This window comes from Lampetra fluviatilis, chromosome 53, assembly GCF_964198595.1.
Source record: "Lampetra fluviatilis chromosome 53, kcLamFluv1.1, whole genome shotgun sequence".
Lineage (NCBI taxonomy): Eukaryota > Metazoa > Chordata > Hyperoartia > Petromyzontiformes > Petromyzontidae > Lampetra > Lampetra fluviatilis.
Window position 1 is genome coordinate 2,051,322 of NC_136327.1, and position 25,328 is coordinate 2,076,649.

The 25,328-nt window shown below is 51.7% G+C and overlaps 1 protein-coding gene across 6 annotated transcripts in view; it reads left to right on the plus strand.

Annotated features, from left to right (window-relative positions):
• The window catches only part of LOC144949278 (transcription factor 12-like), a 245,543-nt gene that overhangs the window by 201,069 nt on the left and 19,146 nt on the right, over nt 1-25,328 (plus strand). For all 6 annotated transcript variants that reach the window (XM_078879208.1, XM_078879212.1, XM_078879213.1 and 3 more), the window contains exons 9-14: nt 2,741-2,846; nt 4,716-4,861; nt 5,906-6,104; nt 8,852-8,919; nt 12,945-13,023; nt 16,642-16,718. In XM_078879208.1, the coding sequence (XP_078735334.1) occupies nt 2,741-2,846; nt 4,716-4,861; nt 5,906-6,104; nt 8,852-8,919; nt 12,945-13,023; nt 16,642-16,718 (675 nt within the window). The remainder of the gene's footprint in view (nt 1-2,740; nt 2,847-4,715; nt 4,862-5,905; nt 6,105-8,851; nt 8,920-12,944; nt 13,024-16,641; nt 16,719-25,328) is intronic.

The following is a 25,328-nucleotide window of genomic DNA, read 5'->3' on the forward strand; positions in this document are numbered from 1 at the left end:
GCTCAGTAGACGTGGGTTCACAGTCAGAGTTTGGGATGCCACGGTGGCTAGAAGATGTTAACTCCCTCGTCTGGTGTTGCAGGAGGTCGTGGGCTCAATCCTGACCCTGACGCCTGCCGTATATTTGGAATTTGCATGTCACTCTCCCCGTGGTCGCGTGGATTTTTTCTCTCGGCCCTCCGGGTTTTCCCCTCCGCGTGCATAGAAGCACACGTTTCGAGTGTTGGGCTGCGATACATTTCTACGCGATGAGCCAACTTTTCTTGTCGAGGCACCATTTGTGACAGCCAGGTCGCATCTGAAATAAAGAACCATGCATCTCGGCCTTGCTTGGTATTAATATCAAAAAAAGTTTAGTTAAGATTCCCACAGGCCGCCCGAGATAATTTCCAAAATTGCGCCACCGTCTCTCGGTGTGAAATAGGAGAGAGGAGGGGGGTGGGGTTGGGGGGGGGCACCTCTGGCTTTGGTTGCAAGGGACTGCCGGCACCACGGGCTGCCGGCAACGACATCGCGTTGCCGGTGTTTGGACGTTCGTCCAAACGGCCGCCGCCGCAAACGCTCGTCTCGATGGCCGCTGTGCGGTGGGGACACCACTTTTTTGTTGTATTTCAAGGAGGGCCCCCCCCCCATCCCTGTGCTTTATTGAATATGTTTTTAATGAGAGAAGGTTAGCGTCGCAAAAACGATGAAATGGCCACTTTATTTGTTTGTTGTTAAATAAATAAAATATTCTGAAACAAAAAATGCATCCGAAGATGATGAGCACGGTGAATGTTTCAAACGACTTTGTGGCGTGGGAATGCTTGTGCCTGCAAATATCTCGGTTTGCGTTGGAAGGCCGAGGCAGGATTCACAGTTAAGGCAAAGATCGTTTTCTTCAACGGCAGCGAAACTTATCTATTTTTTTTTCTTCTCCCCGCGTTCCTTTCTTCTTTTCATCTTTTTTTCAGTTGTTTTTTTCCCCTGCTTGCAGGCTCGGCTGTTTGAAGTCTGTGAACCGGTCTCGGGATTTAAAAAAAGAAAAAGAATTGTAAATAAATAAATAAGCAAACATTACAACCACCACCCCCAGTGCAGCTTTGAAATGTTGATAGAAAAAAACATTTCCTTTTTTGTTTTGATTTAATTTTTGAGGATTGCGCAAGAGTCTCTATTGTTGTCGTTTGAAGCGCGACACTTTTCTGAGAGCTTTTCATGGTTTTGTTTTGCCTTGGTTGAGCCAATTTCCATCTCAACTTTGGAATTCAGTGCACTTCCATTGTGGTGCGTGCGTGCGTGCGCGCGCGTGTACCTGTAAAATGTGACGGTGTTGCGCTTCAAGCACCTTGTGTTAGGTCATGTGACGTAATGGCTCAATGAGTTAATTACTATAAATAAATTTCTCTCTTCTGCCTGTCAATTCCTGCTGCTTTGCGACCACTCGCTCATTCCATTTCCAGAGACCTCTCTGTAGGGAATTATCAACGTAACAAAGACGGGCCTGTTGTAAGAGTGAACATTACAGAATATTTATTCATACTGCAGGAATCCGATGAGCTATGAAGCTGTTTTTCACACATGTCCACAGCATCGCATTTTGAGTAAATAATCGAGTCTGTATGGGTCTCATAGCCACAGTCTTACCCCCTGGTATTATATGAACAATAACTTTCCCAGAAAGGTGAAGCCAATTTTTTTTTTACTTTTAGCGGGGTCCTGCTTTTCCTGTGTGTGCCCTTTAACTTTGCCATGTTATTTTTACAAATGAGAGACAAAGGGGGACCCAAGTAGAAGCTGACATCTTGTACAACTGTTGCCATTTATCTTCTTGGTTCTTTCGGTAAAGTCACGTAGAAGGGAAATAATAAAATAATAAAAATAATACATTATAAATTATTATTTCCCTTCTACGTGACTTTACCTAAAGAACCAAGAAGATGAATCCCTGCAGTCACGAAAGCTTTAAATCGAAAAAAAATGTTGCCATTTAGTTCGCGATAACCCAGCCTCTCAATGACGGGGACGATCTAGGGGATTATTACTTAGTTTTTTTGTTATTGTATCAATTGCATATTCAAATGACGTTCATTCATTGGCCGATTGAACTCGTTTTTGTGTCATAACGCCGAGATTGTTGCAGAGGTTCGCGGATCGTATCTGGCAGGTCTCCCTGGTTAATACTGCGAGTGTATTAACCGTGTAATAGGCGCCGTACGCTGCACAGTGGACGTTTAGTATCCCCCTGATGTCATCCGCGAGGAGCAGGGTTATGGTCCAAATTTGCCAAATTCAAAAAGTTACCCTCAAGTTACTCAATCGGGAAAGGCATAGCGGTCGTCGCCCCCCCCCCCCTTACTTTGTATGCCAGGCGCTGCGTCGCCAAGGGCTGTCCTACACAGGGACAGCTGCCACTGGGCGCGCTTCGCAATGTTTGAGATGAGACGCGCGGTGCAAGGCGTTTTCAGTTTGCCGAGGCAATCGAAGCAAGCGTCGCATAAATGCAGAGGTTGTATGCATGTACGTTGCACTTTATTGCGCACCGTACGTTGCCAACCATGCTGATCAGAGGTTCGGGAGAAGGACAACAAACTAAACGCAAAAAGCTTTTTTAAAGAAATGAGTTTTAAATCTAAATGAGTTTTGATTCCATTGTTACGCGTTAGCTTGTTGTGCTGCTGCCGCCGTGTGTGTCCCACGCCTCCTAAGCGTTTGCGTCTCTCGTTTGTGCTTCCCGCCCCCCCGACCCCTCGCTGAGCAGGTCTACGCGCCGTCGCCATCGCAGGACGACTACAACCGCGAGTCCCCGGGCTTCCCCCCGGCCAAGCCGGCCTCCAGCATGTTCTCTGGGACGTACTTCATGCAAGGTGGGTGCGAGGGCCTTTGGCGAGGGCCTTTCGCGAGGGCCTCCCGTGAGGGCCTCTCATGTGGGCACCACAGAGGTTGTGTTGTTGGGCGGTGGGATACAGCGTGGGTACTCCTGCCTTTGCCGAGAAAATTTGTCCAGGCTGGAAGAGTAGACCAAATACCCACTTATTTCACACTGTACGTAGCCAACCATGCTAATCGAAGGTTACAAGGGGAAGGCCACCAAACGAAAACACAAAAAATGGGTTCTAAAGAAATTTGTTTTTGCAATTTCGATTTCAAACCACATAGCTCAAGAGAGAGAGACCCCCTCTATCCACTCAAGGGCCTCTCTTGAGCTTCCCTCTGTAGCGGAGGCCCTTTCTGCCGGCACCATCAGCGAGCGCGTGCGGGAAAACCCATCGCAGGGCCGCGCTTTTTTAACCATTCACCCTCGCAGGAGTCGAACCTTCAACTTCCGCGCACACGACAGCCTCGGTGGTGAGCGTGGTGCAGGCCCCCTCCCTGGGCGGGGGGGGGGGGAGGTTTTCTTTACCACGGACAGAAACGGGATATCCAATTGCAGTCGGTTCGACTTGAAATGTTGGCTGGGTTTAAGATAAAATAAAAACAATTCTAAGAGTTAGCCGCTTACAAATCTATCCCCCCTCCCTCTCCGCCCCGTCCAAAAAAAAATCACACCGGCTGTGGATCGTTGCATTTGTGAATTGCGTGACGTATGTTGTTGCTTATAACAAGTGGAGGAAGGAGGGCGGGGGCTTCAAGGAAATAAGCAAACAAGCAACGGTGTAAGTAAATTCTCCAGCTGCATGTGGTTACGTAATCGCCCGCGCGGCCCCGTTCGTTCTCCACCAGTCCGCTTGCACTTTGTTTTGCCTTTTAACCGCTTGATGAGAGGGCCCCATTGCTTAATGAGAGGGCCCATTGCGGCTGCGACAATGACGTTCCGTTTTACAAGCGAGGCTGCATTTTAAACACAGAGGTGATTACCGAAAAGAATTGGTGAGCAGCGTGTGAGTGTGTGTGCAAGAGAGAAAAAAAATGGTTGTAGAAAGCACTCGGCCGAAAAAAATGTGCCCCAAACGCAATCGCAATGGATGGGGGGGGGGTAATGGCTGACGATGATGAAGATAAGGATCGCTGTGAAATGTCCGCTTCCCCGATTCGTTTGGAATGTCGTTCCCGGAAGTCGGCTTTTGTCTTCAAAATATGCCCAGAATTTGTTTCCTTAACCTTATTTCAGGCAGCGCACAAAAAAGAAGGGAAAGAAGCCGGTTTATTTGTCTTTGAAGTGAAAATAAACCCCGCGCGTAGGCCCCCCTTTACACGGGCGGCCAAAGGGAAGTCTGGAATGTCACAAATCGTGCGAAACGCTCCGGGGTTGGGCTGAAGCGTGTGGACAGGGCGCAGGGACGCACGCGCGTCTCGGACAATGTCTCAAAGTTTCCCGAGTGTGAAACGCACGGCGCTGTGGTGCGTTTCGTTTGTTTTTACAAAAATACGATTCAGCAAACTGTGAGACACCCTCACCACCCCCTGCCTCCTTTGTGGATTTTAAAATGGCAGACAACCTCACCTAAACGAGTACCTGGCGCGGTGTGTAAACATCGCCACTGGGGAGACGAAGCACCCCGGTGTGGTGTTGGCCACCGACCCCCTCGTGTGCAGTGCCGGCCTTCATAGGTGCTCGCTAACAGCACTTGCCCCAACAGTCTGTTAAGGCTATTCGGGGGACCTTTGTCCGTGCGTTTACACGTGTAATTTATGCGCGTGTGTTCGTGTGCAGTAGCACGGTCTTGTTTGTCTGCTCATCTGTTGTCTGCCCGTGCCCGCGTGTCTGTTCCCGCTTTGCCCGACGATGGATACAGATGGGCCTCACGTTCCTAACGAGCTGTGGCCCCCCACAAACGGGATGAACCATTCTGGCTATGGAGGGGTCCTGGGGGGCCCCCCGGCGCACGTGGCGCAGTCAGCGGGGGGATACGGCCCGGGGATGCACCCCCACGAGCGGCTGGTGAGTGAACCCCGACAGCTTCTCCCCTCACACCTGGTGTCGTCTATGCGTGTGCGCGCGTGCGTTGTTGTTGTTGTTGTTCAGTCGGTCAACCCATGGCACCTGGGTCTGTGCTGTGACTTCCTGCCAGCGGGCGTTTCGACACCTCGCGTGGCCTTAACACGCACGTAGCCTGGCGCAAGCGCCGTGGTGACGTCACCGCCACGTAGTGGCGACTGGCGGTTGTTGTGTTGCATTTGCGCGTCTTTCCAGCGTGTGCCCTGCTTGCGTTGTATGTGCTGAGCGGGGGAGCGGGAGCGGTAGTGTAGCGGTTAGCGCTACGCTATGAACCCGGCAATCCGAGTTCGATTCCCGCTCACTGCCACCAACAGCAGTGACGATTATCTGAACCGGTCATGGGCCTCCCCCAAGGTCGACTCAGCCTCAAATGAGTACCCGGTGTGGGGTGTATACATCGCCAGTAAGGAAACAAAGGCGGTCTGGCATGGTGCTGGCCACCCACCCCCTTGTGTACCGTGCCAGCCTTTTTTTCTGATGTGTTCCGTCTGTCACGGAAACGGTGTGTTTTTATTTATGAAACCCGACTTAAGCTCACAGTGTACTTCAAAGTAGACTGAACTGAATTGAACTTTGGTGCTCACAAACAGCACTTGCCCTGACAGTCGGTTAAGGCTATTTGTGGGATCATTGTCGTTGTGTGTGTGTGTGTGTCGTGCATCTTCCCAGCGTGTGTCCTGCTTGCGTTGTGTGTGCCGAGTGCGTTGCGTCCCCCCCCCCTCCCCCGTTTGCGCACGCCTTGGCAACTGTGAGTCGTCCGCGTCTTTCGTTTGCGTCTCCTGCGTGTCGCGTGCGTCCCACATGTGCCCCATCTATCGCGCGTGCGTCTTGTGTTGCTCCGCGTCATAACGTGTGTGTGTGTGTGTGTCTGAGTTGTCTATCGTTCGTCGCGCTCGTGTTCCGTGTCTGGCTAGCATCGCGTCGCGTCCTGTGTGCCTCCCGTGCGCCCCTAACCGCGTGCGACCCTGCGCCCCGCCCGCTTCTCAGTCGCAGGGATACCCGGGCCGCTCGGTGTCTCCGGTCGACATGAACCCCACCCTGCCCCCCATGAGCAGCTTCCACAGGGGTGCGGGCGGCGGCGGCGGTGGCGGCGGCGGCCCCTCCATGCAGCAGGGCGGCCCCCCGTCCTCGTACGGCCCCGGCTCGGCACGCACCCCCCCAATCAACGGCTCCGACGCCATCATGGGTAAGCGTGTGACCAGGCGGGCACGTTGGCGGTCCCCCCCCCCACCCCGCACGCCGTCTCGGCGCGCACGCCGCGTTCGCACCACCGCAGCGAAGGGCGCCGGTTAGGGTCACGAATCGACGAATCGGGCTCCGTACCGAGCGGCTCGCGTTCTTGAGCAGCCCCCGCTCCTCTCGTCTCCTGTCTCTCTCTTTCGCCCCGGGCTCCCCTCGGGCAGCGGCCGTGACCTCACGGGGTCAACGCGCAGGAAACGGCACTCATAGTCAGGTACCCCCGTCAGGCACTAATTTCATGCCGAGCTGACCTAGTGGAGGCCCGGGATTCAGAGTGCGGCTCCCCCGCCGCTCCTCGCCAACCGCGGTCGGCTCCACGCGAGCGAGCACTCGCTGGCAACAAAGGGACCCAGTTCTACCAGACCTTCTCAATTACCCGCGTTTTTTTTTCTTCCTGGATTTATAAACAAGTTGGACCGTGGCCAGCAAGTATCACCAGGAGAAAGCAATAAAGAAATTGAGGGAAAGATTCAAAACGTTGTTGAGGTTTAGTTCAAGGATGATATTGAGCAGACGGTTTTAATCTGAGCGAGGCATAGGGAAGTGGTAAGGCCTGTCAATAGGCGTCCACTGCTTCGTGCGCAAATATAACCCTGACAGGCCAGTGCAAGAAGTGAAACGCCCAATAGTTCGATACAACCCGAAACGCACGGAAAATATCTCGCCGCCGTTACGTTTGTTCTGCCGCGTTGCTCTCGGATGGCCCCACGGGGCTCCCGCTGGCACCTCCCAGCATGCACGTGCCGAGAACTTGCCCGTCGTATCTTTTGCAGCGGACAAAGCGGCGTAGGCCATGACGGGCCAATCCTTGCGCGCCTCGAACCGGATGTGGCTCGTGTGGCCGTGCACTCGATCCATGGGCCCCCCCCCCCCCACTATCCCGAGGGTCTTGGGATCCGGCCGAGCACTCGTTGTAGCATCCTCGTCGGAACCCGGTGGGGGGGTCGCCCTCGCAACGGAAGCGATGTTGATCCGTGCGTCTCAAAGCGTTAATTTAATCCCCTGGTTAAACGAAGGGTGCGACAAGCACGCTCGTGGTTCAACTTCACCTCTTCCCGTTCCTAGACGACTGCAAGTGGCCGCAGGGTGGGGCGTTCCGTTCACCGCTAAGTCTTGGAACGCGCAAACGGTTCGGCGTTAATTTTATTTAGAGAGGCATAGCGACGTTGTTTTTTAAAGACATCGTACTCGCCGAAGAGAACCGTAGCGACACGACGACGCTCTACGATAGCCGGCGCCAAACTCGAGGAAGGGCCCCCCCTCCTCCTCCCCCGCACTGCCGCGAGATGTCGCAGCAGGAAATCCCGTGAGCGCAGAGCCGCGCTCGCCACTGGGAATGAAGTTTTGACGGTGGTGGACGGGAGTCGAACGGAAGAAGAATTAGAACACAGAAGATCGTCCTGTTCTTGTTCTTTTCTCGAAACCTGGAGGGCGCGAACGAAGATCGCTCACAATGTCCTTCGACTGCACTTCAGTCAACACAAAGCCTGCCGCCCACGAGTCTTCTAATCGTCGCAAGTTTGCATTCTGAAACGTCGGTACCCGTAGCACACTTTTGGCAGTTCCATAATAATGAATTAATCAACTCGACTGCGGAAACGATGAAGTCATGCAGCCATCATGCAGCCAATTGCTCCGGAAAACGTTTTACAATGCACTAATTTATTGGGTAATAGCTGTGCTTGTTACTTTCATTATTGTGAACTTTTAACGACTGTTATTTCATAAATATTTTGTCAGGAAATGAAATATTTTAGGAAAACCAAACAAGCAGCGACAATCACGAACCGACAAAATCGCCGGTTCTCGACCCCTTTCACTGACCTGCACTGACCAGCGTGGTGAAGTATGGATAAACAGACCATAGCAGTCGACCCGGCATGAGGACAAAGTATCGGCCTGCACCTTTTGCGTGGGGGAAATTGGCCCCGGGCCGTGCGATTTTCCTGCAGGCGATCGTCCCCTAATGGTGTCAGCGGTGCTCTTTGCAACGCAAGGTTGAAGCGCTTCCATCGGCAGCAGCGGCCCTCGCTCGCGAAGTGAGGGGGGCGGGGGGGGGCCTGTGTGAGCGTGTACGGGGGAGAGTCGCGTTGGACGCGCACTCTGCGCATGCCCCCGTGTGCGGTTGAAGCGACTGAAGTCTGGTGGGAATGGGCAGAACGCGTCACGTCGAACAACCGACGAGAGACGGGGGACAAAAAACTCCCGAGCGGAGGCCGAGAGAAGGGGAAGCAGAGGAAGCCGGCCGGAGAGGTGGCAGCTGCGGGACGAATTCATAGTTCGGAGGTCAACCGAGGAAAGGAAGGAGTGATAGAAAATGGGAGGGAGGCCATTCGCTCAGCAGTAGGAAGTTACAGGCTGACAACAATGTGTGTGTGTGCGCTTGTGTGGGGAGCGGTTGCGTAACGCTGTGAACCCGGCAACCCGAGTTCAATTTCCGCTCACGGCCAACACTGGTTACGAGTAACTGAACCGGTTCTAGGCCTCTCCTAGGTCTACTCAGCCTCAAATGAGTACCTGGTGCAGTGTGTATACATCGCCACTGGGGAGACAAAAGGCGGCCGGGCGTAGTGATGGCCACCCACCCCCTCGTGTGCCGTGCCGGCCTTGATAGGTGCTCGCTAACAGCACTTGCCCCAACAGTCTGTTAACGCTATACGGGGGATCCTTGTCTTTGTGTGCGTGTGTGCGTAGGTAACAGGCCGGGTGGGGCGAGCGGAAGCTCACAGACTGGCGACGCTCTGGGAAAAGCTCTGGCGTCGGTGAGTTTGCGCACGCACACACGCATACACGCACACACGCACACACGCACACAGGCACATCCGCACGCACACACCCACACAAGCAGCGCCGAGTGGGCCCGGCATTCCTCGCAGAGCTCCCACAATGTGTTCCCCATGTATGACCACCTACGCATACAATTAACATTAAAGTAAGTGGGTAACGGGATTTGTTGAAAGGGCTGGAAGGAAATAACTTTTGGCTTCACGGGCTGATGGGCGCTTCTGATTATAACGTTTCTCGGTATCGTTTTGTTGCGAGCAGAAAGCGTTGTGCTTTGACTTCACTCGATGAAGTCGATTTGGCACGGCGTGGTATCGCTAAGCAAATCGTCCAACTCAGCTGTAATCTGCTTATTTAAATCCAAACTTGTCGCGACCAAACAGCTTCTAATAATCCTGCTTTCATTTCGGCGAGGGGAATTAATGTTACTTTTACCATTGTGGGCGTAAGGATGGTGCGGTGACAACATTTCACAGCAAGAATATCCTGAGTTTGACACCCAACTGGTGGGGATGCCTTTCTGCGTGGAATTTTGTACGTTCTCCACCCTGTTCTGCATGGGTTTCCTCCGGGTTCGTCGTTTTCCTCCCATCGCTGTTACAAAAAAAAACATGCGTACAATGTTACTGCTAGCGGCCAAGCATCCCGATGCTGAAAATTTGCTTGCAAATGACTCAATTGGGATCGCATGCGGCAAGCAGCAGTTGTTGCCTGTTGTGAAAACTTGGCCGGGCCCTCCTGAAAGAGCCTTGAGACCCGGTGAGGCTTCCTGGGTAAACAAGGCGTAGTAGTAATAATAAAACAATAAGAATTGTTAAGAAAAGCCTCACTCATTCTCAAGACTGTAACTCATTCATAAAGGAGCCTGCTTGGCGAATATAAGTTTTTATTATTTTATTATTTCCCTTCTACGTGACTTTACCGAAAGAACCAAGAAGATGAATCCCTGCAGTCACGGAAGCTTTAAATCGAATATTTGTAGTTTAGTATTTTGCTTTTCCCCACAGGGGGATGCTTATTTATTATACATGTTTGTGGACAGATATATTAAAACCAAGATTATGTTCCCAATTCGTTTTTTTTATTACTCTGAGTTATAAAAAAAAAACAACAATCGGGCCTAGAAATTTCGGATGATCCTAAAACATTTTTACTTCTTATTGTTCCTAAAATATGTCGTCATCACAGGAAGTGATGTCATTTACATGTCCTCATAGGAGATGATGGCACCTTTGCGTGGCATCGCTTCCGTGTTTGTCCCGGCACGAGTGCGGTGGTCAAGTGACACCATTTTGACGACGTGTGACGCCCATTTTTCTCAATTTAAAATATTAATGTTTTCGTTACAATTATTATTTACGTAAAACAATGTGAATCAGCGACTTACATTCAAAGGCTGTTAAAGCGATTCAGGTTATTCAGGTTTAACAGCAGTGACCGCCAATAGATAACAATATAATCATTCTTATTGGTCAATTGCATAATTCATCCAAATTGCATCCAAAAATAGCCCATAAAATTGATAACGCACGGATTTCCGCGTGGGAAACCACAAGTCAAGCGAGAAGGCAGCCAGACCCTGTGCCAACAATTGCCCAAGTTCTGTGCTCCTATATGTTTGGCCAACTGATCCAGGCTAGATGACGCTCGCCTGTAATGCAGAGCCCTGGAGCCAGTGTCGGTCGATCAAACCCATTTCGTCTTGCGCCGTGAAAGCTCCCCCAACGTATGAGCACGGCTGCGGCGGCTTGCGTGCATGTACGTACCTACGTCGAACTGCTTTCACGCACCGTACGTAGCTAACCGTGCTAATCGGAGGTGCGACATCGGCGCGGAAGGCGAGCGTGGGGGCGCGTGGTGCACACGCGGCGCAGCTATGCGGGTCCCGTCCTGGTGTCCGCTCGAGGGTTTTCTGCGCCACTCTTTTTTCCCACACGTAAAAAGGCTCGCTAAAGAGTGAAAATGACCAAGCACTTGAGACCTTAGGAGATGATATATGGCATTGTTATTGTTATCGCTAACGCAGGGGATGGAGCAACAACAGCAAGCGGCAGGAAAGGATGTATATTCTTAGGTGTTTTCGGTAAAGTCACGTAGGTAAAAAATTAAAATTAGTAAAAGTTAAATCAAAATCACGACGTTTCGGAGGCAACACAAGCTTCCGTCTTCAGGTGGAACCGTCACAGCACGATTGCTGTATCTTACTTGTATCTTACTTGATACAGCAATCGTGCTGTGACGGTTCCACTTTAAGACGGAAGCTTGTGTTGCCTCCGAAACGTCGTGATTTTGATTTAACTTTTACTAATTTTAATTTTTTGTGTTAGTTTGTTTACGCTAATGGTGTTTGTGCAGCAGTGGCGGTGAATTCCGGGGCGCCCATTGCTTCGTAAAAGACTCGCTTTTTCCAAGCTTCCCTTTCTTCAAATTCTTCTAAACGGTGAAACCGTGTTATGAGCACCATTATTGCCGCTCAGATGGAACACACGGCTCGCTTTAGAGTTTCTTTTAAGAGCAAAAGACCTACCACCCCCCCCCCACATTAAATTGAACATGAGCCAAGATTTTCCCTCTTTGGCCAGGCTTCGTAATTGATGAGCCTGTCTGAAAAAGAAAAAACGGGAGGGAAGAAACATCTGGTGCAATTCAGCAGCCGCGCTGAGCGCCAACTCAAACCAGTTTTAAGACACCGTGATTGATACCGGCTGCGGCGCTTTCATATACACGGCTCTATGCAGTACAGTGTGCGCATTTGTATTTTGCGAGCCAGTGGGGTTGTGTGTACGCGTGTGTGTGTGTCAGTTGGTGCTCGTGTGTGTACGTGTGTGGGGGGTGTGTGTGGGGAATGGTAGTGTCGCGGTTAGCACGCCGCGCTACGAACCCGGCGACCCGAGTTTGATTCCCGCACACAGCCAACACCGGTGACGATTATTTGAATCGGTCGTGAGCCTCCCCTGGGTCGACTCAGCCTCAAATGAATGCCTGGTGCGGTGTGTAAACATCGCTTTTGTCGAAACAAAGGCGGCTGAGCGTGCTGCTGGCCACCCGCCCCCTCGTGTGCCGGGCTGGCCTTCATAGATGCCATTCGCTAACAGCGCTTGCCCCAGCAATCTGTTAAGGCCGTGGACAACGTCAGTGGCAAGCGAACTGTGGAATTGTTCCTGAGCCTTTCCTTAGTTTACTCAGCCTCAAACAACTCTCTGGCGCAGTCTGTAAACATCAGCAACGGGGAGGCTAAGGTGGTCCGGCGTAGTGCAGGTGGCTACATCACCCCGTTGTGTACCATTCTAGCCGTAACAGGTGCTCGCTAACACCTTAATGTGCCTGCACGGCGAGCTGCGGTTCGCTTGGTGCGGAGGGCAGAGAAACTGGTGGCGCTGCGCGAGACTCTGGTCTGCGCTCGGCGTCGGTGGAAATCGACGTTCGAATCCGGCCTGGGTCTCTCCTGTCGACCTGGCCGAACACGAGGGGCTCCCATGCTTTCCCGTCTCTGCTAGGGAGGCGAAGGCACGCGCGTGCGCGCTCGCTCGCACACCAGCGGTTGTGGTAGATCTGCCAGCCTTGCTTGACAAATAAATCAATAGCCCGCACGGTCGCGTGTGGCATCAGAAGACATTTATCCAGTGTGGTTTGACAAAGGGCGGCTAAAAAAAATATATCATCGTCGTCGTCGTGTGCATGTATGGACATGTCTGCGGAATTCACTGACTTATGTAAGAGTGTACATTCATATTTCTGACATCTTAAAAAAACTACAACCCCAAAAGAATGCATAGTTACACATGAGCAGTTGTACATCAGTTGTTGTTGTGGAAAGTAGATAAGTAAATAAAAACGTGGGTGGTTGGGTGGGCAACGTTCTGTGGATACCGTTCGTTGACAGTTCCTTGCGCGTGTGTGTGCGCGTGTGTGTGTGTGCGCTTGTGTGTATGTGCGTGTGTGCGTGTGTGTGTGCGTGTGTGCGTGTGTCCCCCGACCCACTCCCTCTCCTCTGCCATCACAGATTTATTCTCCCGACCACACGAACAGCAGCTTCCCATCAAACCCCTCCACGCCCATCGAGTCTCCCCCTCCACTCACCGGTAAGAGAGCCCACGTGCCCACGTCTGCCCTTGTGGTGCCCATTCCACGGCGGTTGTCCTATGGATGGACTCACCCCTGCCATTGGATTGTGGAATCCCCTCGACTGGCTGGGGGATGCATAGGTTTTATTTTGCGTAGAGCTGTGAGTTGTGTTCTGTCTCACCACTGGTTTGCTCCTTGTCTCCTGGTGGTCTCTGAAATCCAAATGAACAGGAATGCCACAAACGCAACTCAAAACATCTATGGCCGCCCTTTTTGCCGGCTTCAAAATGATGAAAAAAGAGTAGCCTTCACCTCCTTCTGGCAGGACTAGAGGAGGAGGTGTTAAGGTGTTCGAACACCAAATAGACACCCATTGCAAGGTATTAAGTCTGTTTCAAGGACAGCGCATGCATTGCTGAAGCGTAAGTGTTTGCATGTTTCACCACAAGTACGTGTGGTTAATGCCGACTTGACGCCTGGTAATAATAGGTGTCTGTTTGGTGCTTGAACATCTTAACACCTCCTGTATTGTTGCCAGAGTAAACTTCTAATATGTTCGTCGCGCTCATGAGAGCGTGGCGTTCATATTGGCAGCCCTGAGACATTGACGTGGCAGGGACGAGTCTGTCCCAACCCAACTATGGAACCCCTGGATGAATGTGGCGGCGGCCTTTCCAGTTGGCGCTCCTTTTTTTGTGATCTGGACAATGCAACGTGGCATTACATTGAACGTGTGTGAAAAATAGCTTTGTAGCCCATCCGGATTCCTCCAGAAGGAGAAAAAATATTCCGATTATGATATTGGGCGGCCAGTGCCTTGCAGTGAGTGGGTCCTGGGTCCGATTCCTGAATGCGGTGCCTCCCTGTCTGAAGTTTCATGTTCCCAGCCCGCTGTTCTTCATGGGTTTCTTCCTCGCACAGTTTATAAACACGCCGCGTGACTGGTATTGGCCGAATATCCCAAATGCAAAAAATAATTAGGCCTCTAAATGACTCATTTGGGATTACACAGCAGCGGCAAGTTTAGTTTCGTCTCACGATATGGACGGCACAAGATTGTTGCACCCCTTCGAAGTGCAAACGTGACGCTCTGCGAGGCGGTGGGGCGAGGCGGTTGTGAAGGGTCAGGTGGGGGAAATATCTGCCGTTGTTTCTACGCTCGTATATCTCTGCAGGAGTGGTCATGCGGGGGAGGGTGGGGGTGTGTTGGCGCGCGTACGAGTTGGCACGTGCGTACGCACGCTCACGTGGGTGAGCGCAGCCTGGCCTCTCCTCAGACTCTTGTCCAAGCGCCCGTCGGAGAACAGCCCCGTCAGGCCCTTGTTGTCAAAATCGGAATGTTTATTTGTACTGGGGGAATCCGGTGAGCTGTAAAGCTCTTTTTCGCAGATGTTCAGTAGTGGCGGGTCAGAATGTTACAACATCAAACCAAACAAAGACACGATAGGAGTGCAAAGTATAGGAAAGGTAAGAAAATCGCAGAAAAAAATGTTTAGCATTGTTTGTGTTGGGAAAATGAGACTGGGGCTGTGCTGGAGAGAGACAACATTGGGAGATGTTCCTATCACGGCGACATTGGTAGATTGTCCTATCATGAGAACAGAGGTGGCAGAGGAGAGCTGGGTACCGTGACTGCAGCGAAAGAGAGAGAACATCATCGCATCCACGTTCTGCTGGCTCTAGACCCGTGTGGTTACCACCCCTTTCTAGCCCCGTGTGGTTACCACCCCTTTCCTCACCCCTCCCCGCCGCCACCCTCTGTTGCCGCGTTCATTCAAAATGTACGCTTCATTGAAAGGCGGGGGAAGCGGGGGGCGCAGGCTCATGGTTATTGGTGGATGTTGTGGGCAGGAGGAGAGCTTTGCGGGGACAACGATGACTGCCGGTCATGCTCGCGGGAAGAAGTAGTGGGTGGGGAGGGGGGGCATTTTTTTTCTTAAACCGTAAAAACCATTGGCAGCGCTTTAAAGGAACCCACAGCTGCGTTAAGTTTGCCGTACGTGAGCGTTGCTGCGAGCGCTGACGGTCACGGCGCCGCACGGCTCCGATGCTGCCGCGGGGTTTCGTTCCCCACCTGCGACCGCGGTTCCTCTCTCTTCTCTTTTAGTTCCCCGCTCTGCCCCCCCCTCCCCCCTCCCCGCCCCCCCCCCCACCACCCCCACCTCGTTCTGTTTGATAATATTTTTTTCCCCCCTTTTTTTATTGAGCTGAAAATTTAAACCAGGCCTTTAGCCCACCAGCCCCCGCCAGCCCCCACCCGCTTCATGCCTCCATAATTCGATTAGAAATGCATACAGCTCTGAGCCGCGCTGCTTGGAGCCACGTTTGTGCGTTTGAAAACCGATGGAGATGGTCTTAATGCACCTTGCGTTCGTGGAGCCGCGTGCGCGTAACTCCACCTGGAGTTACGCCGGGGTGCTTTGACAAAGGTTGCCCATTGGTCGGTGGTTAGTCAACGAATGGTATGAATGTAATGAGCACTCGACGCGGATTCCTTTCGTGAACAAGCATCCAGATCACACGCAGGGCAGCGACGATCGCACACAGCGGCACGCAGACGATCATTATCATTGCGCACTCATCTAGCATGGATGTATATTGTTCAAATTCCACTTGCAGTTTCTAAGTGCGCAAATAGAAAGCAATGCTTTAAAATTGTTTTTATATATATGTACTGTACCATTTTTGGCACCTAATGAATGCGCTGTGAACTGGAAGCCTGCGCTTTAAGAGACCTCAAATGGCAACGTGAATGACCTCCACTGTGACCTCCACGTTCACTCGCTCTGTTACCTAGCGCAATTGCGACGCGACTGCGCGGGAGGGAATTCTGGGTGTGTAGGTTGAGCGAGGGTTGGTGCATCACACAGAGATGGAACCAGTGTGCCTATGTGACTCCCACCTGCAGGACAATCAAAACTAAAAGTAAATATATATTTTATATTCTACCAGGTAAGGCCCACTGCGCTATATAGCGCTTTTTCAGAAGCAACCCGGCCACAATTGATTGCTCAACGAAGTGGCTTATCCCGTGGACATTTATAGCAACCAAACGCTCTAAATGCACGTTGTTTCTAAATGTGAAGGGAAAAACCGGAGGACCCGGAGAAAAATCCACGTGACCATGGTGAGAGAGACACGCAAACTCCAAATATACAGCAGGCGTCAGGGTCGGGATCGACCCTGACCCTAACGGGCGAGGGAGTTAACATTTCGCCACCACGGCGGGAGTGCAGCGAGTAGGTTTATGGCCTACCCATTTATCCCACGATAATAAGCGATGTACCAAACGTCCAAAAGCTGGTCCTTGTTGAATAAAAGTTTTAGAGGTTTGAACGAGACGTTTCCGAGTCAATCCAGCGCGATATATTTACAGTTACCCCACTCAAATGATCGGGAGAAATCGTAGAGAAAACAACGTTCTACTTCAAAGCCTCTAAATCTCCCACCAATCTCAAACCCATTATTAAACATCTCTAAGATATGAACCTTTCCTTGAACAATATTCAGTCACCTCCTTGAGAAGAGAGGAAGATGATCTTTAGAAATCAGCGGGATAGCTGTAAATGTACCGCCCTGTCTGTATGCACATCACTTCACGTGTGAAGTCAAAACCGCGTTGTGTGTCACCGCAGTGGCCCCTGCTTCGTGGCAACGAGCTTCATCTCAAGGACCGTCATCTCCCAACTACGAGAGCTCTCTCCACACCCTGGTGAGTCCCAGTTCGAGTACGGGGTCTGCCCCCCACGCTTGCGCCATGGCCGGTGAGAACTGTCGCGCGGATTTGGATAGCTTGGGGGTTCAGCGCGTGAGTGGCCGAGTTAACTTCACACGGAGTGGAGCTTGCAATCTTCACTGCCTGGCAATGTCTCCGTGGGGGGGGGGAAGGGTTATTTGATTTACGATAAAGTATTAAGTAATATTGAAAAATACTTTTTTTTAAACACGCTTTAATGAAATGTACCGTACGAGTAATGGCAGACCTCCACAACTCCAGGAAGTGCCCCGAAGCTTGCCATAACGTAAGGGACCGTGGTGATTTACAGCCAACGTGAGTTGAGCGTGGACAACTAGACCCAAGCCGAAACATAAGATATAAAAACGATTCCTTACAAATATTTATTTTTAATGATAGAATATAGTATTGTCATCAGTATGACATACGTATACCAAGTTTGCAGCCAATACGACATTGGGAAGTGGGTTAAATTTGAGTTACACGATTTGATGATACGACAACAGACAGAGTTGAGGATACAACAGACAGAGTGAGTTAAAGAAGAGCGTGTAATAAAAAGAGACATCGTTCGCACGGGCGGCCCCTTTTGCGTGCCCGTGTCCGTCGTGCAAGTCTGAAATGTGGCATTTCTTTGCGACAGTTCGTAGCGCTCGTCGCTGCTCAGCCGCGGCTTTCCGTGTCTCCCTCGCTGACGTGACCGAGGCCGTCACTGGGCCCTCGGCCTTTTCACACTGAGAGCATTGACGGCCGGTGGCAGCAGTCGGCAGGAATGTGTGGTTGGTGTGGTGGCTACGGCCCACATTGAGAGAACCAGGCCAGCACTGCTCATTCGTTAGTTTGGAAATAAGTTAATAATGCGCACGATTTTAAACTTGTATGGGACATTCGGAGGTGTGCAAACTGCCGGCAAGCAGTTGGAGTTGAGCGCATTCTGCAAGCGGCGAGTTAAATTGTCCTCCCCGCACAGTGGATTATACTTGAAAAAGATCCTCCGTGTAGCCTGAACAGACTGTTGGGGCAAGTGCTGTTAACGAGCAACTACGAAGGCCGGCACGTCACACGAGGGGGTGGGTGGCCAGCACCACGCCCGACCGCCTTTGTCTCCCCAGTGGCAATATTTACACATCGCAACAGGTACTCATTTGAGGCTGAGTCGACCTAGGGGAGGCCCAGAACCGGTTCAGATGATCGTCACTGGTGTTGGCCGTGAGCGGGAATCGAACTCGGGTTGCCGGGTTCGTAGGGCAGCGCAGCGCTAACAGCTACACACACAAACACAAACACGCACGTACACACACAATGTATGCAGTGATTGTGAACGTGTACTTAAGGGAATGCACACACACACACGCCTGCGCTGGCACAAGTACAAACTCAGCACCTTCGTCATTAACGTTGCCTAACAGAATAACAAAATAATGTACACTGCAACAATGGACCTCCGTTGCGTGCGGCCTGTGAAGAATGGCCCATCGCCAAGAACTTTGGGCTACGATGTAAAATTTTCTGATGCAAGTCGCTGCTAGTAGGAGTGATGACAGCGATTTGTGTGCGTACGGTTGTGTGTTTAGTTATAACGCTTAATTTGACCGTCCCCGGCTCTTAAGGCCATCAACACAAACGTGCCGGACGCAGCTGAATGTCATTTGACATTCTAAACTAAGCTTGCTTTTTTTGTTTTACCAGGTAAGGCCCACTGAGCTATGTAGTTATTTTTTCAGAAGCGACCTTGCCACAAACGATAGGTCAACGAAGTGGCTTATCACGTGGATAATATTTACAGCAGCCAAATACTCTCAACGCGTGCTGATGTTGATTCTAAATATGGATTGAAAAACCGGAGGACCCGGAGAAAAATCCACGCGACCACGGGGAGAACACGCAAACACCAAATATACAGCAGGCATCAGGGTCGGCATCGAACCCACGACCCCCCCGTATACGGGGCGAGGTAGTTAACATCTCGCCGCTGCCGATTGATCCCGAGCAGCAGATCGGGTTGGCGACTCGCCGGTCAGCAGTTGGGTTTATTGAATCGTCTCGCCCCGCGAAGTTTTGCCGTCAGCGATGAGGGTAGCGACGTCGCCGCGCATCACGTCTCTCCCGCCGAGCGGAGGTTCTGAGAGAGAGAGAGTGGAGCGTCGCCATTATCTTCAAATGTCACGCTGCGATTACGTTGGTAGGCGCGATGGGCGCAGGCAGCTGGCAGCTTTGCCCCCCCTCGCGTGGTCGATCGCCAGGGGGCAGAGGTCGCAACCGGGTACCCGATACCCGTACCCTACCCGATACCTGGCTACCCGTACCCGGCCAGGTACGGGTACCCATTTGCGACCCTGGTGCGGCCGGGTACGGGTAAGGAATCAAAACCCGTTTGCGACCTCTGCCAGGGGGCTTGACGGCGGAAGTGACCTCCGCCACTTTCGCAAGAGCTGCGCTGCACACGCCTGTGTGTTGTTGCACTCTTCTTCTTGTTTAAACCGGCCGCGGATCGTCGATTACAAATTCGCGAGTCGTTAGCGACAAATTGTCGCGTCTTCTCCTCGCGCTTCGTGGAGTGTGCCTGGCATGTTTGTTGAACGTGCGAGGCCTCCGATACGTTCAGATTGTCGCTGGGCATCGCATGGTTCAGTGGTAATTAATACGTTTGCAGGGACCCCATCGTGAGAGTAATGTTCAACAGCGAGCGGGGCGAGAGGCATTGGTTAGACCTCAACGCTAGGGGCTCAGTACGCCGATGCACAAAGTCTGTATTTGCTTCTTCTGGAAATGCTCGTCAAGCTATAACGTGTATCATTCTGAAAGCTGGCTATCTAGAATGCATTCCTTGTGACTTGCAATCATCCTGTCAGGTTCCATGCATTCGTAAAACAGACCGCTTGAGATGCAATCATTTCCTTGTTGATTGGATTTAAAAACCGTAATGGGCTCTTCGTTGCAACGGGGGCTGCTGCTGTCCCTGCGCGCGTTGCATTCGCGGATTTTTCGTCCTAGTCTGCATAGGACACGTGCTTTCTGCACCCCGTCACTTTTGCTTATCCCACTGACACAGACGGGAAGGGACGTGTCTGCCTTCAAATGCAGAAAATGCACGCCCCAGTGTTCCAGTTTACGCTTTTGACCGCTGCACAGCCGAGCCAGCCCGGCACGGGAGGCTCCAGGTTTGTTTTTCCACCGCAGAAGCCGTGCCGTGACGCTGCGGCCTCGCGCCATCACCGACCCGATGTCGCGCACGACGAAAGCGTCGTTGCCCCAGAGGCAGATTCGGACGTCTCGCATGAGACCAGCGTGTATCACGGCTAGGCTCTGCGCCGCATCGGCAAGTAGACGGTGGAAAACCACCCCTGCACCGTAAGGGTCCAGCTCTGGCTCGGCTCCGATGTGCCAGTGGAGAAAGGCGTGTGGAGTATTTGATGCTGCTTCCGCACTCGTGCTATGCGGCCCGTGGCTATGAGTAACAGCATCGAGACATCTCTGAGCGATGTTCATCCAATTTTTTTGTGTAGTCTACTAAAAAAAAAAGCCTCGCTGTAATTCAAGAATACTTTTTTTCGTGAAAGATTTAGTCCAAGATATTTGACGCAATTCATCTTGAGGTTTTTGCGTTTTGGAGGGAACCGCAATGCCTGAAAAAGAACCCACAAATGCAGAGGAATAATCTTAAAGCAATGTACGGATATCCTGTAAGGAACCTACTTGCTCCACTGCTCCCTACAAATAGGCATATTTCACACTTCACGGTTCCATATCCACATGAGCTCCCAACTCAACCTCAAGATCGTTGTTTGGAGTCCACCTTAAAGTGAAAGCTTCCCACTGTGTTTCAGTTGTAGCTTCTGATAAGTTTCACTGCACACGTTAGCTGTTCGTCCAGAGCAGGGACAGGTGGTACAGTGCCTGGCGCCGCACTGCGCTACGAACTCGGCGATGTCAGTTTCGCGGCTAACATCGGTGGGGAGTGATTTCTGACTCGGTCCTGGGGCCCCCCTCCCTCCCGCCCCTTCACCGGCACACATCGACCAGCGTGGTAGAGCACGCTCCAAACAACACCCAGGCCTCCATCCAGCAGTGGGTGGACAAAGAGCTGAGAAGTATATTTTACGTATTCAATGAAGACAAAGAACGCTGGTGCATAAGCCAGCCTGTGTGTGTGTGTGCTTAGAGGCGCGGCACAAGAGGTAGCAGTGTGCGTGTGTCCGCGCGTACATTTGCACGTGCGTGCGTCTGTGTGTGCGTCCGCACGTATGTGACCGCGTGCGTCCATGCGTGCGCGTGTCCGTGCGTGCGTCCGTGCGCGTGTCCGTGCGTGCGTGCGTCCGTGCGTGTGTCCGTGCGTGCGTGCATGTGTCCGTGCGTGTGTGCGCACGTGCGTGCACCCTTATTGTTTTGTTCTCTCTGGATTCTCTCTGATAGAAAAATCGGATTGAGCAGCAGCTGCATGAGCACTTGCAAGATGCTATGTCTTTTCTAAAGGATGTCTGCGAGGTATTCCGCGCTTGCTCTGCCACTCATCGCGCATCTGCCCCACACCCCCATCCCCCCCCCCACCACCACATCCAAATCCCTCATCTCCCTGCGGCGCCGTTTCCATCAAATTGGCGAGCAAATCGGCTCTGCGGGTCGAATAACGCATGCGCGGAACATTTCATCCGCCCCTATCCAATGAATGACGGGGCGTTCGTTTTTATTGCTACTATTATTATATTTGTCATCTGCATAAGGTATTCTTCTAAATGTGGACAGGGTAAAAGTACAAAGTGTAGATTAAACGTACGCCACTGTTTATTTTTTTTGACTTGATGGAAACTGCCGTTCGAGAATGTCCTCCGTGTCCTTTTGATTGGTCTCATTTGGTTTTCTCTTTCCGACTCCACGCCCTCCATTTCCTCTTGTTGTCGTTGTTATTGTTGTTGTTTATTTCTCGTCGCGTGGACTCTCTCCTCTGCCCCTCGCCGTCTTCCGTGCATGTCCACGCCGTTTCCTCTGTCCACACCCGCAGTCCCCTCGGCCCTGCGCCGGGTCGCCCGTCTGTGAACGTCAACGTTTTTGTACTCTCGATGTACACACGGCATTTGTGTCTCTACTCTTCTGTTGTCATTTGCCTCGGTGTTTCCTGACAGTCCCTCGTAAGACGTAATCGCCATCATTTTCAAGCTTCGTAATTTCTGACTATTTGGCCACTCGGTTTCAGACGCCAACATTAAGTGCTGAGCAGTGGCTACATTTGGGATCAAGTTCGACTTCTGTTGATTAACATCATTGCACATCACATTGATGACAGGTCAAAGTCATCGATTTTACTGCGCAGTGTACACATGTTCAGCTTTCCATCTTTTTTCAGGCAGACAGAGAGAGAACAATCTAGTTTGAATTTAACCTTTACTTTTTAAATCAGGTGAGAGTTTATTAACAGGGGAAACGGCTCTCTTCGCAAGGGAGACCTTTGGCAGAGCAGTATCACACACACGCGGGGCACCGTGCGTCATCTTGCTCGCGAGAGGCTTGGGGACATCGCTCAACTTTGGTGCTGGGCCACCCACCCCCCTCGTGTGCCCTCCCGGCCTTCGTAGGTGCTGCTACTCGCTAACCGCGCTTGCCCCAACAGTCTGTTAAGGCGATAGGCGGGGATCTTTGTCTTTATACGGTATATATACGAAACACACGAGAGAATGCACCGTCCCGCCATAGTGAATTCCTTGTTTGTGCAAACTTACATGGCGATTAAAACCGTTTCTGATTCTGATATACTGGTCATTTATACCTTTATTCACACACATGCGTCAGGCATGTACGCGTAGAAGATGTTATTTTTTTGTTTCTCTTAAAAGTCCGATGCTAAGGAAAATCGACGGCATTGTTTGCAACAACAACAACGGTTCTGTGTGTGTCATTGTCACAGCTGCATCCCACATCCGAACGGGGGGATGTCTCGGCGAATTGTTTCAGCGGACAACGCAACTCACTCGCTCCCCGCTTGCGTCTCCTCCCTCAAAACATTCTCTCGTGTGTTTCGTTTTCCTTTCGGGGGTCCCACCTGCTTTAATTAAAGGGGGGGGGTGCTGATTAATTAAGGACTGCCCAGGGTCACCCTTGGAAAAGGGATCACGAATTTAAATGTGCCCTAAAACTAATTAAATATGACATTAATTAAAATAAAGGGTTATGATAATATACGTATATATGAATAATAATCAACAAATCCAGGGGTGTGCGGCTGTCTTCCATCCTGTGTTTGCGACCGCCGCTGCCAATACCATCACCACTCAACACCACCACCAATACCATCACCACTCAACACCACCACCAATACCACCACCAATACCATCACTACTCAACACCACCACCAATACCATCACCACTCAACACCACCACCAATACCATCACCACTCAACACCACCGCCAATACCATCACCACTCAACACCACCACCAATACCATCACCACTCAACACCACCACCAATACCATCACCACTCAACACCACCACCAATACCATCACCACTCAACACCACCACCAATACCATCACCACTCAACACCACCACCAATACCATCACCACTCAACACCACCACCAATACCATCACCACTCAACACCACCACCAATACCATCACCACTCAACACCACCACCAATACCATCACCACTCAACACCACCACCAATACCATCACCACTCAACACCACCGCCAATACCATCACCACTCAACACCACCGCCAATACCATCACCACTCAACACCACCGCCAATACCATCACCACTCAACACCACCGCCAATACCATCACCACTCAACACCACCACCAATACCATCACCACTCAACACCACCACCAATACTATCACCACTGCCAATACCGCCACTACCACTGCCACCCAATACCACCGCCAGCAGTACCACCGCCAATACCACCACTACCAATACCACCACTACCAATACCACTACCACCACCACTGCCAATACCACCACTACCAATACCACCACTACCAATACCACTACCACCACCACTGCCAATACCACCACTACCAATACTACCACCAATACCACTACCACCGCCAATACCACCACTACCAATACCACCACCAATACCACTACCACCACCACTGCCAATACCACCACCGCCAATAGCGACTACCACCCCCTCTGCCAATACTGCCACCACCGACAATACCACTCCCATCATCCAACATCACCACCTGCACCACCATTGTCAACACCACCAATACCACCACTGCCACCAATACCGCCACCGCCACCAATACCGCCACCGCCAAAACCAGCACCACCAACCCCACCACTTCCAATACCACTTCCATCCAACACCACCACTGCCAACACCACCGCTGCCAACACCAACACCGCCAGTACCACCACCGCCGCCAATACCACCAATAGCATCAACACAATTGATACCTGCCTTGTTTGTGTATAAACACGCAAGTGTCTGTGTTTAAAGTACGCGCAGGGCTGTGCCCGCTCTCCATCAGCCTTCGCATCACACTGCACAGGGAGGTGAATGGCCCGATTGGCTGATGGTGGTGGCGGCCGTGTAGATTCTGGACAGTTGTAGGCGTTCAGCACGAGACCTCTGCAGAACGTTAGGCTGAGCTTCCCCCTGCCCCTCCCCCATGAAACCCAGTCAATCCTGCGCCGTATTTTTTGGTGGGGAAACATTCGACGACGTCGTTGTCTGTGGGCTTCCGAGTTATGAGGATAAACTTTGGCAATAGTCAGGTTTCGGCGTGGTCACCCTCGGTTTGAGCATCATTAAAATCGACGTCAAGCTGCTCACTCGGCCTCTATGTAGAAGATCGGACTTAGCTCGTGGCTTCTAGACTTTGTTTAAACACGGAGGGGCCCAGACACAACCGTTCTTTAAAATTCTCTCATTTTAATTTGTCGCAGACATTGGATTAAAAGCAAGAAAAACTGATCCCTCCCGCCCCCTCCCGCCCCCCCCTGCGCCCCACCCCGGCACCGCTGCCTTCCCGGCACAACTCTGCCCGAAACTCATTTGCATGCTGCGAACAAAGCCGAGCCATGAATTAGCTTTTCAAACAGCACGCGTCCACACAATCAGCCTTTTCAGAGCGAAAATAAATAAATCACCGGGTCCACTGTGTAAGCCTTTAAAAGAGACGCTGTGCTTATTAGATTGTTTAAAAAAAACGTTGGGAGAAAAAAAATTACACGGCTGCGGCTTACGTATATATACATCTCCGATGTTTTGTTGTCGCCGGGAACGCTCGGACACACGCCGTCTGTGTTCGAGGCGAGAGAGGACTTGCGGCTGTAGCGCAGAGCTGCGGCAGATTAATCCGGAGCTGTCGAAGCAGTAGCAGAAGAAGGCCGGGGGCCCGGTTACGCGCCGTGACTTTCTCTCGGGTCTGCGTTCTACTCAACGGCCGACGAGTTTTAAAAGCCGCTCACTGGGGCCCACCACGTGGCCAAAGGAGCCTCACCGAGCGGGTTGACAAAAACGGCAAGTCGCGAGGCCCGCTATTCTACCGCTGCGTGGACGGCGGATGGAAAGTTGAACGAGTCCCGAAAGACGAAATGCATGGGCTTCGTCGTTGCTGAAACACGGCGGCAGCCTGCG